At 35.5% G+C, this 14,534-nt stretch overlaps 1 protein-coding gene across 1 annotated transcript in view; it reads right to left on the bottom strand.

The window, feature by feature from the left end:
- gabra5.L (gamma-aminobutyric acid (GABA) A receptor, alpha 5 L homeolog) overlaps positions 1–10,432 on the bottom strand; it is a 76,281-nt gene extending 65,849 nt beyond the window's left edge. Inside the window, exons 1-3 of the mRNA XM_018247122.2 lie at positions 10,029–10,432; positions 8,609–8,759; positions 1,064–1,185 (exon numbers count right to left, since the gene is read on the bottom strand). Coding sequence (XP_018102611.1) covers positions 1,064–1,185; positions 8,609–8,706 — 220 coding nt within the window. The 5' untranslated portion in view covers positions 8,707–8,759; positions 10,029–10,432. The remainder of the gene's footprint in view (positions 1–1,063; positions 1,186–8,608; positions 8,760–10,028) is intronic.
- Positions 10,433–14,534: the final 4,102 nt, after the last annotated feature.

The following is a 14,534-nucleotide window of genomic DNA, read 5'->3' as shown; positions in this document are numbered from 1 at the left end:
TGTTTACATGATTAGTTCTTTCAGTTTACTAAATAATAAATGTAATACTGGTATTTTCATTTTGTAAAACTGAAACTCCAAAGTTGTTTTTTTGTGATTTGTTTTATGTTGGGACAAAGAAATTAAAAATGGCCACTTTTTGCAGCAAAGTTAGATTTGTCACATGAAATTCATGTTTAATTGGATTGAGTTCAGGTCTGTAATTGTACTTTTATAGGACATTTACCCATCTAGCATTTGTATTGCTAAAAGATGGAACCGGTTTTCTAGCAGTTTTGCCCTGCATTTTACATAATCTATTTGTCCTCACTGCTAATTTAATCAATATTAAATATTTTTTAAATATCAATAGCCAGTTACAGGTTTTTATTAGTGAGGAGTGAATCTGTCCCATTTCGCGTTGCTGAAAAATTTGGGAAACTCAGAAAAAAATTGTGAATAAACGTAAAAATTTGTGAAGTCACCACAATTTTTTCTCACTCCAAATGCATTTGGCCTCAATCGAAAATTTAGTCTTGGAGATTTTTTTTGTCTTCGCAGCTTTTTTGTCCAAATGCATTAGTCAATGGGTGTCAAAAAAATTTTATGCAGGAAATTTTTGCATCTTTTTTTGATGCAGTCGAATTTTCTCTGGAGGTTTGCAAATTTATTAGCCAATGTTCCCAGTGCTGAAATTTAAAGGGGGCAATTCGCTATTAGTATGATAAGTACTGATCATAGTGATCATTTGGTCTTCATTTCTTCTTTTCTTTATTTTAATTAAGTTTTTTGCTTTGAGCAGTTTGGAATTTCAGAAGTTATCTGGTGACTAGGGTCATATTGACCTTGCAGCCAGGCAGTGGTTTAAATGAGAGACTGGAAAATAAACTAGAAAGGGCCTGAATAATGATAAGTAATAAAAAGGAAAAATAACAATACAGTTGTAGCCTCACAGCGCAAGGAGTTTAAAAACCTATAAAACAATAAGAGAACAGCTAACACGTTACTAAGAATAGGACATTCTATAACTAAAGTTAATTATAAACACATGTACAATAAAACATTTTTAATAAAAATACAGTACCTCCTAGGCCAGGGCGAAGTCTGTTGTCATATCCATCAAGCAAACCATCAAGTATTCTTGTAAATATTGTGATATTGTCATTGGTGTCTTCCTTGACAGGAGCTGCAGTTGTCTGTGACATACTATTTTAATAAAGAATAAAAGTGTGAATTATAAATATTACAAATTGTACATTTGTGTTAGTATGAATGATTATCTTTAAACTAAAGATTGGGACCTCTATGACAGTAACATTAGTGTAAACCTAAAAGTGAGGCAATATTACTTATAAGATTATATAATGGCATCCTCGTAGAAGTGGCAGAAATGTGATGCCATAACAGCAGCCAAGTTTAGAATCCTATAGTCACCATTCAGATATGTGTTTTTAAATAGTAGACCAGTAAATTCTGTTGTGAGACATACAGACTATGTTTTGTACTATTTTTGGACAATCTGTAGGCTCAGAATAACTAATGGCGATTAGTTGATTGAACGGGTTCGAAAATTTCTGTTGGATAACATCTTTGCGTGGATTGCCTATCTGACAATAACCATGGGTGGCTGTCACTACTATTCCGCAACATAACTTTTGTACGATTGTTGATTTGTTGTTTTGCCAACTTTAATCCATCTTTTGACAGCTTCAGCCATGACCCTCCAATTTATTCAATAGTTTCTCTTTGCAGTTTGCATTTAAAATGTATTAGTTCCCTTTCTTTCATGTCTGTTTTCTTTTATGGCTGAGTTTTGAAAATAAAGTGGATTAATCTTAATAGTGAGAATTCTGCTCCATCCTGAATTTGGTAGCGTAACGCTAATTATTTGGTAGTGGCTTCTTACATTCTCATGTCAGATCTTCAATATGAAATAGGACATATGATATACAGAACAGGTTTGCTTAAGTGTTGCAGGCTGAGCTTAACTTGGAAAAACCTACATTATCAGGTCACAAAAAGTTAGTGGAAACCCCTTCACATGGTAAATAGAAGCCCTGCAGCATCAGCTTTGCACAGTGTAGCCAGCATGGAGAGAAGGGGAACACAGACATTATAGCCCCAAACAAACGATGCAGAAAAAATAGGGAAATTAAGCAATAAATGATTTTTAAAGAATTCTAAAGATCCCATGAGGCAGATTTATCAAAGGGTGAGATTAGAGCTCGCTAAAGAATTGCCCAGACCACTTTCTCTTCATACTTATGGGATTTTTAGAAGCATTTTTATAAAATTGTGAACTTTCACCATTGAAATGTGCTTCTAAAAATCCCATAGGAATGAAGCGAAAGTGGGTGGGTATTTCTGTGGCGAGGTCTGATTTCACACTTTCATAAATATGTCCCTTAGAGCAGATAATGAATTTATAACCCCTTTTAAAATGGCAAAGTAATATTTGTAAGAATTCTACATAAGTTTTCAGATATTGACAGCACCAGTCATGGATTCCTTTGCTTAAAATGCCTTTATTGAGACATGGGGTCAGACCCCAATACACTTGGCCAAGTGTATTGGGGTCTGAACCCATGTCTCAATAAAGGCATTTTAAGCAAAGGAATCCATGACTGGTGCTGTCAATATCTGAAAATTGTGAGTGAATGGATACATGGTGGAAACCGTTGTACGTGCATCAGGCCCTAAGAATTGGGAGGTTACAGGTGCTGACTAAGAAACCTATTAGAATTCTACAAAAGGACAACATATTAAACATGGTCACCATGAAAAAAAATCTAATAAATTGTATCTATATATATCACTGCTGCTATGCCCTTGCTGGCTAACTGGAATGAAGGATAATGTGCATTGGTATTTATTTATGCAAGGCCACAAATGCCTGGGTGGCAAGTTGCCCAGCTGCATTTTAAGGAGCTCTGGGGACTCATAATTCAACTCCTGTACGTAATCTCCAGTGCACCGACAAATGCACATTATGGTCGCTAGGTGCATGCGGCCTAGGATGACGCAAAACAGTAATCTGGGCCTGTATTTTTGTGGCACAGCTGTAAAGTCTGGTTCTTTGGGTGCCTCATTTAGAGGCTACTGGGTAATCTAAGGATAGATACAGTGTCTTAAGGACTGAAACTGAACTGACATCAACACATTCAGAATGATAGCACCAACATGAATGCATCATTTCTAATAACTATCATATTTACTCTGTCCAAAACCATCACTAATGTTTTGTTGGAGATAATGCAACTCTTGCAGAAACTTCCACAATTAAAACTAAATTATAAGTGCACCGGTCCCACTGCTCACCTGTAAAATGAAGTCACATCTCCTACTCACAGGTAGCACAGATGCTAGCAATTAGAAAAACTACTGTATACTTGGGCCATGTGTGGACAAAGATCTCCTGGCTTTTTGAGTGTAATGAAGTCTGTGCTGCTCTATACAGCCCCAAAATACAGCACATGTCTATAGCAGCTAACAGCAGCCTGTCTTGGATTTTCACACATATAGGCCAGCAGTAGCTCTACTCTTCCAGTTCATGGGCTTATTGCCACTACATGGAAAACAGAATTCACAATGATAGCCTACTCCAAGATGCATGCTGCTTACTTTCGCAGTGAATGGAAGAGTAGAAGCACACAGATTAGCTGTGATTTTTCTTTATACACATAAAAACTTCTTTAACATCATGTTGTTTCAGACTTTCAAATTTTATGTTTTTGTTATTTCCATAATTCCATAGGCATTTATGTTGTGTGTGTTTTAATGATCCTTTAATAAAATAAGTGACTTATTCATCCGATTTTCATGATTTTTTCACCCGAAAACTCCGGGGTATTGCCCGAAAACCCAGCGCACATCAAAAAATCATTGGGATTTCTCCCATTTACTTATATGGAGAAAGTGTGTTTTATATGACTAAGGAGGAAATCTTTAAGCATAATTGCACCTTACAGCACTTCCATACAATCCATGCAGTAAGTAGACCTATTCCATGAAAGGGGTGTGTCTGCACTGCTGGTTTTAATTGTCATCCAAGATTCTTCTTATTACTTCAGATTATGTTTGTGACCGAAGCACCAAATTTTTTTGTATGCTCCAAAAAGCATTTACTAAATGTAATACATGTACAAATGTATTCTGTGTATAGCAATATATAAAAGAAGGAAATAACCCAAGAAATACAAATTCTTGTGTGTGGATAATGCTTTAGAACATGTAACATAAAGTAAAACATAAGTACTATACCCTTTATAATACAGCATTAGTTTAGATGTACATCTTTACCTTAAGCTATAAATTCCATCTAAGGATAGCACATGTATGCATGAGATTTCTTTTGTGTTACATGCCTTGAATAAGTTGCATTAAGCAAAGCTGCATTTTTATGTTTCTATCTAAAGTTAGAGTTTAACATGACATGAATTGTTCCATGCCTTTGAAGTACTCACAGAGAAAAACAGAACAAGGTATGGTTCTACTTCCAGTTTCTTGTGACCTTGAACAAGTTGTTTCATTCTACATGATTTCAAGTCAACAAACATCGCCTATTCACGGAAGTATTTCAGAGTGCTTATAAATTATGTCTGGTTTATTGTGTTTTCTTTCAGTGCTATTAAATACATTTTTCTCATAAAAGTAATATGAGAGGTTAACCAATATCCATTAAAACCTAGGGCCTTATTGCCATTTGCGTTAGAAACCTTTTTCCAATGTCCATTGCAAACCCTAGTGTTCCATTGTTTTTGTTATTAAATTGTGTATGGCTTTATAAAAGAAGAGCTTGGGTATACTTAGATACTTACAAGCAACCCCATAAAAGAGGCACTAAAGCTGTGGCCTTGCCATCACACACCCCCCATCTTATATACAGCATCACACATTTTTCAGATATTAAAGATTTGCTCCCTCCGTAACAGAAAGTACCCCAAAGGCAGACAATTTTTTATTGAAATACATGGGTCAAAAGGAAGAACATGGGAAGAAGAATGCAGGACAGAGGATTCTACAAGCAAAGTAATGTTATTCACTTACGTCTACATAATGTTTTCCTCATATCTATACTGTTTACCTCTGCAGGTATACCATTGGCAGATATTTAGTGAGAAACTACCTAGGAGAAATTTTAGGTGGGGGGTTGACCTCAACAAGCATTCAAGGGTGCTGGTTTAATATGTGTATGCAGAGAAAGCAAAACTCCATTTGGAATTTTGAAACATTAATGAGATAAGTTTATTTCCATGCAATTGACTTTTCAGGCTCCAGTGAGACCTTTTATCAGTAATAACTTCTCTCTGTGGTTTAAGCTCTACTGTTGTCACTGATAACCAATTACTATCCCAGCCATACAATGTGCTGACTTCATCAGGAGCCACTACACAATCACTGACCATCCATCCCCTCCTTACCCATAAACATTATAATTTCTGTGCATTGTGATTGGGCAGCCAATAATACATTGCTCATTTCAAACTCATAGCCTTTTTATATCTGTGTTGTAACATTGCATATACAGTATGAGGAAATACAGGTATGGTACCTGTTATCCAGAATACTTGGGACCTGGGTTTTCCAGAAAAGATGTCTTTCCATAATTTGGATCTCCATATATTTTGTGGTCTATTTATAAAAGGTCAAGTTTTGTTTTCTCTAAATATTCAAGTTTTTTTTCACAAAAAAACTCAAATTTTTGGAAAAGAAAAAAAACCTCGAATTTTTGAGAGATTTATTATGCCCCCAAAGCAGCAAAAAATCTGAATCTTAAAATACTGCAGCTAAAACCTATCATATTCATGTAAAAGTCAAAGGCAGAGGTCCCTTTGACCATTTGAAGATGTTTTTGGGGTGTTTGGGGGAGTTTAAAGATGGTTTTCACTCGAACATTTTGTGCATAGTTGAAGTTGAGTTTTTTAAGTCTATAACAATTTGAGGTATTCATAAAACTTGAATTTTTCAATCCGATTTTTCCGAGTTTAATTATTAGTAAATTGGCCAAATTCATGGATTGGAGTTGGGTCGAGTTTTTTTTGGATAAAATATGAGAAAAAAAAACAAGTTTTAGTAAATAACCACCTAAGTCTGCTAAAATGTAATTGAATTAATTAAACCCCATAGGATTGGTTTGTCTCCAATAAAGATTAATTATATCTTAGTTTGGATCAAGTACTAGGTATTATCTTCTTGTTAAGGGAAATGGAAATAGTTTTAATCATTATTTGATCAATATGGAGTCTATGGGAGATGGCCTTCCTGTAATTCAGAGCTTTCTGGATAATGGGTTTTGGAATAATGGATTCCATACTTGTATTAGCAAAATTTGCCTCATTATGTTACTAGGAGTTAAAGGAGTTTTTCACCGATGATGTAGAGAATGATATTATGAGACAATATGCACTTGTTTTTTTTGTTTTGTTTTTTTACGTGAATTGACGCTGGCTTCACCATTTCACGAATTTCGTGGGAAAGTCTCCAATTTTTCAGTGAAGCAAAATGGGAGAAATTCGCCCATCACTACATGTAACCATATATTGATTTGCAAGATGCTGAAATTTGAATAGGAGAGGTATAAAAAGTAAAAAAAAAAAAAAAAGTGTTGCTTTATGAGCATTTGTTTTTAGATTGAGTCAATGAAGAAGGTAAATAATTCAAAAACTATAAAAAATAAATAATGAAGACCAATTAAAAAGTTGCATAGAATTAACCATTCTATAACATACTAAATGTATGTTCTGTATTCTCTCTAACTGGAGTAACTAGATATTACTGGGCCCCACAGCAAATTATTTTTCAGGCCGCCAAAATGTTTAGAGGTTGACTTGTTTCTCCAATATTTATTGAAATTGTATATGAATTAGGGCCTCATGGGGCCCCTATACCTCCTGGGCCCCACTGCAGCCGCAGGGTCTGCTTCCTCTATAGTTACGCCCCTGAACTATGTAAAAACTATTAAAGGGGTGGTTCTCCTTTAAGTTAACTCTTAGCATGTTATAGAATGGCCAATTCTTAATTTTTTCTTTGTAATAGTTTTTGAATTATTTGTCTTCTTCTTCTGACTCTTTCCACCTTTCAAATTGAGGTCACTACCCCCCATCTAAAAAACAAATGCTCTGTAAGGCTACAAATGTAGTTATTGTTCATTTTTCTATTCAGGCCAGCTCCTACTCATATTCCAGTCTCTTTTGCAAAGCAATGCATGGTTGCTAGGGTAATTTGGACCCTCGCAACCAGATTGCTGAGATTGCAAACTGGAGAGCTGCTGCATAAAAAGTAAAAAAAAACACAAATATTAAAAAATGAAAACCAATTGCAAATTGTCTCAGACTATCACTTTCTACATCATATTAAAGTTAATTTAAAGTGAACAATCCCTTTAAGATAGTTACTAAACTAGGATTATTTCAGCAAGGAGGAAGCTAATGTTGTTATCCTACATAATACCCTTCAGTAATACAGTGACCTATACAGACCCCTCTCTGCATAAACAATGTCAGTGAGAGGTTACTGTAGGAACACTCCACTATCCATAGGCCAACTATGACATTCATTGGGGAAATGTTCTGCATTTCTGCACCCTAAAGGGCATCATCCACAGTGAGCTCTTACATTTTCCATTGTCCATCTCTAGACACAGTTGTAAATAATACAACAAATACAATATATATAATAATAACACTTAGCAAAATGTTGCATGTCAATGCTATGTGCTAACGTTAGATCTAGAAACCCCAATTTGTAGCTGGAGATTATGATAGGATTACATGTTAATAGTAATATAATTCTGATACCAGATCTTAATCATACCGTGAAATGTAATGAAGCTAAAGCTATGAACAATATATCTAATCTGTGTTAAAACGATCATTTTCTGTTATTGATCTGACATACTGTATATGTATTTCTTTTTAATAGAGAATGCCATTCTAACAGTTTTTAAATACATTACAATGTACCAGGCTTGCAGCTACAGCAAGATGACAAAGGAAAGGTCCCAATGGATATCACAGAAACTATGCTTTAGGTGCAGTATCAGTCTAGGGATGCATATGCTTCTCCTTTCAAAGAAAAGGATTTTCCTATTTCTATATCTGTCATAAACATGGGTGTTTTATGAACAAACAGCCGTGGGAGTCAATCAGTGTGTATATGTGTTTGAAGGATAGATACTAATGAGCCTACTTGGGCTTGTCCTTTATGGAACTGTAGTTACTGTTTTGCTAAATAGCCTAATGGGGTAAGCAGACAATTATTTTCTCTTCCCAGACGTCAAAAGCGTAAGAATTATAAAACAGTATGCAGACTGCATTGCAGATAGTTAAAAAATGAATTTCATTTAAAATCATGTTATAGATTACTTTTCCATTCATGGCAATACACTGATAATTTTTAAACAATGTGATGACAAAAAACATTATCATATACAAATCTTAGCTTGAGATAGTGATCACTAGTGATCAGATCGATGCTCTAATTTTTTTTAAATAGACTGTCTTTGGTGTATCCTGCCACTTATATTGCTTTGGGGTTAATCTGTTAATGCACATTATTACCATGCGTTTTTTAATAGGGACAAACTTGTCATCTGAAAAGTTTCTGCACCACATCTATTCACGCAACTTACCTAAAATTAGTGGCCAGACCAAGAAAGAGGCAGAAGAAAAATATGGCTTCTATCTGTGAAACAGATGACTTAACTTTACAGTTCATGTCCAACTGCATTTAATGTGTGTATTCCAATAGATGAAGGGATCGAGAATGAACCCACTTGTATCCTTTAAATGGAAAGAAAAAAAAAGAAGAAACACACTGTAATGTCAAATAATTCTTACTCATCAAATATTTTGTGCAGTTGTACTGCGGCTCACAAGACATCTTTAGTTCCTATGTAGAGTGCAAGCTGAAATTTGTATTGCCTTTAATAGGTTTGATGATTACAGCAATCTACAACAGTTGGTGCACTATGGGGGATATAAGCACATAATGGGCTGATTAGATGTGCCCTGCAAGAGTTGGCACAACAAAACTGATATTAATTTTCTTTCTGAAAGTTAGCCATGTCTGCAGAAGGAAAGGTAACGCCACTTCAGCACAAAAAAAAAAAAAAAAAAAAAATCAGTGGTTTTAATGTTGAAACATTTAAACCGGGTAGGCATTTTACAGCTTTTATACAAGACACACATCACAGTCACAATTGGTGCTTTCTATACTAAGCTTTACAAAATAGGGATTCTACTTGGTCACAGATCAGTGTCATTCCATGGATAATGATTACTCTTCCAGCAATCAGCTGCATCTTGTATTAGGGACAGAGCTTCCCACTGGGAAAATGCTCACGCTGCATAGATTGCTGCTAGATTTACACTATTCTCAGCCAATGCTACTTGTACGGATACATTCACGAATATGAAAACTACACATTTGTTTCTGTTATTAAATATAAGGTACCTGCCTTTTCTACAAATAGGATTAGAGCATAATGACACAAAAGACCTTATCATCGCAGCTCTATCGCTTCAATAGCAGCTTCTATAATACAAAGGTCAGCTGCAGTCATTTTGTCAGAAGGCTCATGCTTTAAATTGCACCTACCCATCTATAAGCTATGTGATAGGGAACATTGTGTTTTATAGCACACTGACCCAGCAACAAACCACTTGGTAAAAGGACTTTTTAGCTTTACACAGGCTCCTTTTAGGATTCACCCGGTAAACAGTGGAAATGCTCCAGTTCTATAAAAAGCATGCCAGATCTGCAATGTGGAGTCAAAGGCTGCCAGTTGATTGTCTTATAACAAGTTTTCTAGCTTCGCTGGTGTGTTTGATGACAGAGGCTGGAGGGATACCTTGTGCTGCTGATGCTGCTGTCTGCCTCCTAGACTTGTCCCTCAGCAGGTGCTCTGCATTGATTGCAGGCATAACAATCTGACAGATCTCTGTGTACTTCCTCAAGGCAGTCCTATCACTGACAAAACAATTCCTTCATTTTTGTGCAGGCGTTTCAGTGCTGTAGTTGGACAGCAAGACAAAAAGACTAATGCTTACCGGCTAAGCGTTATTTGGGGCTGGTAGCAGGGTCCTTTGCTAGTGTCAGAAGTTCTTCATTCCTTTCCCTTGGTATCACCTTGGGTTAGGATTTCTACATTGTTTCTTTCAAGCCCTGTATGTAGTAGTCCCTTAGCAGAAGTGTAAGATGCAGGATGCTGGTGGCCTTTCCACTGCTTGACTCCTCCCTCTGGGATGAAATGCTTCTCAGCCCCTCTATCAATGAACAAGTGTTCTTGCAATGATCTATATCTCTCTTTCACTTCACCGCTGTTGGATTTCGTGCTGTGCACGAGCAGGCAGAGCTGCAGGGTCCTAATTCACAAATGCAACAGGGACTCCCTGACCAGGGTGCTGAAATGCATGCATTTTGCACTGTGAGCTGATGCAGGTTTTTAACCCCTGCCGTGCCAAACAAACACTGCTGCAGTCTTATAATGATTCTTGCTGCTCCTCCTCCTTGCTGTTTATTTGTAACAGCTGCCTGCATTGTTAACTGCTTATGCTGGAGCTAAGTATTCCGTTTTATTACCAAATTGTCTAACACCTTATTGATTGTCCATATAGGTTTATTTAGGGCTAAATCCTTTGGCTTCGTGCTAGTGTATATTGCATTTCTTTTATGTTTTCTCTTTTAAGCCGGTACAACATCATGCACATTTTAGCCTATTTAGCATACATGTTAGATTGTAAGCTCTACAGGGCAATGCTCTCTTTTCTGCTGCATCTGACATGTTATCTTTGTAAACCTGTCTACTTATAATCATTTACTGTACTGTAGAAATGTACAGCGTTCTGTACATAAATAGCACTATATGGATAATATATATGGATACGGATACTTTTATTTGAGTGTATTATTATATTTATATATTATATTTATCTTATGACAATAGTGTCTTTTTGTTGCTCCTCTACATTTAAACAAAACATTTTGTGAGATTTAAGAATCATTCCACAGTTGTTAATTGCTAAAGCCCAAAAGCATTTTTTTCTATTCAAAGACACAATTAGGTGGCACTGTTTCACTTGTGTTTATATATAAGATTTCATTCTTCAAGCAAGGGCAATGTATGGTAGTTCCCAGTCGTTAATATGAATGATGAATAGAATGTGCATTGAAATAAGCCTTTCTAAAACATAATATATGCGCATCAGTTATTACTACGGTATATTTTCTTTTTAGGTTTGAATTATTTCTGCTACCCACAATGTTACATTACATGCAAAGCTATGTTATCAGTGCTATGTTTCTGTTGGCTTAGACGGTGAGAGTGCAAGCTCCTCAGCAAACAAACCTTTTCCCTGTGTTTTGCTTTTAATGCACTTGTGTTTATCTAGTGTTTATTTAGTAATACGATATCTGCATCAAAGCTGTCGTAATGTGCCCCTGGGACAGGAAATGTGACACTGTCTCAGAAACTTCTGATGCAGAACAACATGTACAGGTACAAAACTCCTTCATGCTTGGGGGCTAAAAATAATGATGCTAAAAATGTGCTTCGATATTTTGGCAGTCAACAAATTTTTAAAAGGGACAAGTCCCAGATGAAGCTAACGCATTACTATAAATTCTTACTATTCTTTATTTTCAAATATCAGTTCATTATGATTTGGGAGCAGTCACTGAGAGTGATTTATAGGGCTCAGTTATAACCCTGTCCTTAGGACCTAGCAGCTATTCCCCAAGAAGCAGAGGTGGATCTGTAAGTGAGTGAGTAAGCCTTAAGAAATCCTGCTGCTGACTGATTCATATACAGTAAGCTTCACTGTACACACAGACGGCAGATGGATACTCAGCTCAACCAAACGACAGTGAAAGCGTACCACATCCTTCCACTGGATTACATAATAAGACTGAATGATTGAAGACAACCTGAATAAGTTCTGATGGCTACCCATTCTCTAAAGAACAATCCATGGACACCAAACTGAAATCTGTCATTTATATTGCAAATAAATAATTCATGACCCCAATATACTCTAGCAATTTATCTCCAGACTATGGATAATTAGTTGTGGTCTACCATGGGCGACTCAAATTAAAATCATAAGAATGATTTTTTAGTCATTTCAATATGATCATTATAACAGCATAAAAGATTAAGACAATCTATTTCAAATACCTGAAACTGTGCTTTCTGTGAATCCATCTGCATAGGAACTCGCATGTTTGATGGGGTTTTTTTTGTGAATACAACTATTTCATATGATATATAACCTTCACTATTCAATATACACAATCCATTTTTCAGCACTGAGTCCCCTATACATCGTATTTCCTATATTTATTAAATTTTTTTGTAAATGCATACAATGATGCATACAGTCCAACTCACACAAATAAACATATATTTGCCACAATAATACTGTAGATGCTAGCTCTATTAATTGCAATGGGCATTGCACTGTTGCATTTGTTATCATAAAGACACAAACATATATAGATGGTGTGAAAGGTAATCTGTGTTCTCTATAAAAGTACTTGCTATCCATATACTAATGCTGCAGGCTATCTTTACCTTGTAGATATTTCAGAGAAATAATTCAATATTCTATGTGGGCGGGGGAAATGATAAATATTTTATTAATATTAATACATTGACATCATATTCACATGTCCTGTTTTCAGTTATAATCATATTCACGGATTGCCAATGCAGGTAATGCTAAGATGTTTTCCTTTGGGTTATTTTACAAATGAATATTTATTATTGGGAAAAAAAGAATCAAAGAAAAAATCTTTCAAAATTCTTACTCAATGGGAATAGATTTTTTTTTAGTTTATAAAAAAAAAAACTTAAATTGATATCTGCTCTATTCTAAAAGATGATATTAATTTTTAAAGGTATTTGTTGACTTCGTATGGTGGTTAGAGTCAGTAGCATCATGCTCAAATAGAAATCTATAATGCAATATGAAAACACATCAGTAGAGGGCAATGGGATTCCACGAGGGAAGTCTGCGGTTTTAGTGGATGATATATTGAAAGCTCATGGTTTAATTCCGATTTTTTGGTTCTCATCTGAAGATGGAGCAGTTGTATTAAGAGTGTCTGTGTCTGAAATGATTTCTTCTCCTATGCAATCCAATATGCCCATCCTTACAAAGCATTGACACTATATTTTGAAACATTTCTTGCAGGAGATAGTACCCGTTTATGACTATGCTTTGGTTTTGTACAGGTAAACTATAGCTGGTCATACATGTACCAATAGTATTGTACAAATGTCTTTTGCTACAATGCTTCCATACATCACTTAAATTGCCAACAAAGCATTTTGTCACTATAAAACCCCTTTAGTGTTTTGCCTCCACTGAAACAGACCTGCAAGAGTCTAAAGCAGGAGAATGCAGAACACAGTTACTGTTGCACTGCAAGTTGGAGTGATGTCACTCACCTCCCTTTCCTCCCTAGCATCCCATCAGCAGAACAAGGAAGGTAACCACATAACAGTTCCCTGACAAAAGAATACAGCTCCCTGGTAGATATGAGAATAGCACTCAATAGTAAAAGTCCCATTGCGACTCCTTAAGAATTTCAATGTTTACATCATACTAAAAATCGAACATCCTTTAATTGAAAAGTCGAACATCCTTTAATTGTTTAGAGGATGAACTGAACAAAATAGAAAGGGAGCCACATGCTGCTTTCAGTAGCAATTACAAATACAAATATCTTCTAAACCAATGAAAATTTGTAATTAATGTATAGTGGAAAGGTGCTTAAATTTCACTATCTTTAATTAGTCAACATTTTATTTTTGGGTTTACATCCCCTCTAAAATAACTCTTCATATGTATCCCAGTAGACAGCCCTAATAGATCAACACTATGTGACATCAATGATTTCTGTAAATTCAACTTGATCTTTTAAAGTGAGAAAGAATGCAAATTCTCAGCCAAACCACTAAATAAGTTTGCTCCATTATAATGCACCAAGTAAGTCTTGTTCTTTAGCCGGCCACAGTGGACACACTATTGATGTGAGAAAGTAACAATAATTTATTCTTCCATGTCAATGTTCCTGCTTGCAAGATCCTCAGTTATTTTTTCTTGGTCTGCACAGCTTAATCATAAAACTAGAGCATGACCACAAAGCATGCCCCTTGGCTCATATAGTGGCTCCTACAGTTTGATTGCATATTTGCACGCAAGTACCTTAATTAGTTGTGGCAATATTTTCTTTCCATTGCTTTTAGAGCACCAGCACACATCTATATTCTCCAAAAATTGTATTTAATTTAATTTATATATATTTATATCTAAAAAAGCAATGAACATTAAACAACTGCTGATGCATGTTCGTTATTAGGATCCCATGTTGCAATGTATTATATTGTAATACAGATATGGGATCTCATTACTGGAAACCCATTATCAAAAAAGCCATCTTCCATAGACTCCATTTTAATAAACAAAAATATAATTTTTTCAAATTGATTTCCCTTTTTCCTGTAATAAGAAGACAGTACCCTGTACTTGTTTAAAACTAAGCTCTAATTA

Source organism: Xenopus laevis, chromosome 2L (assembly GCF_017654675.1).
Source record: "Xenopus laevis strain J_2021 chromosome 2L, Xenopus_laevis_v10.1, whole genome shotgun sequence".
NCBI lineage: Eukaryota > Metazoa > Chordata > Amphibia > Anura > Pipidae > Xenopus > Xenopus laevis.
This window is presented reverse-complemented; position numbering and strand designations above follow the sequence as displayed.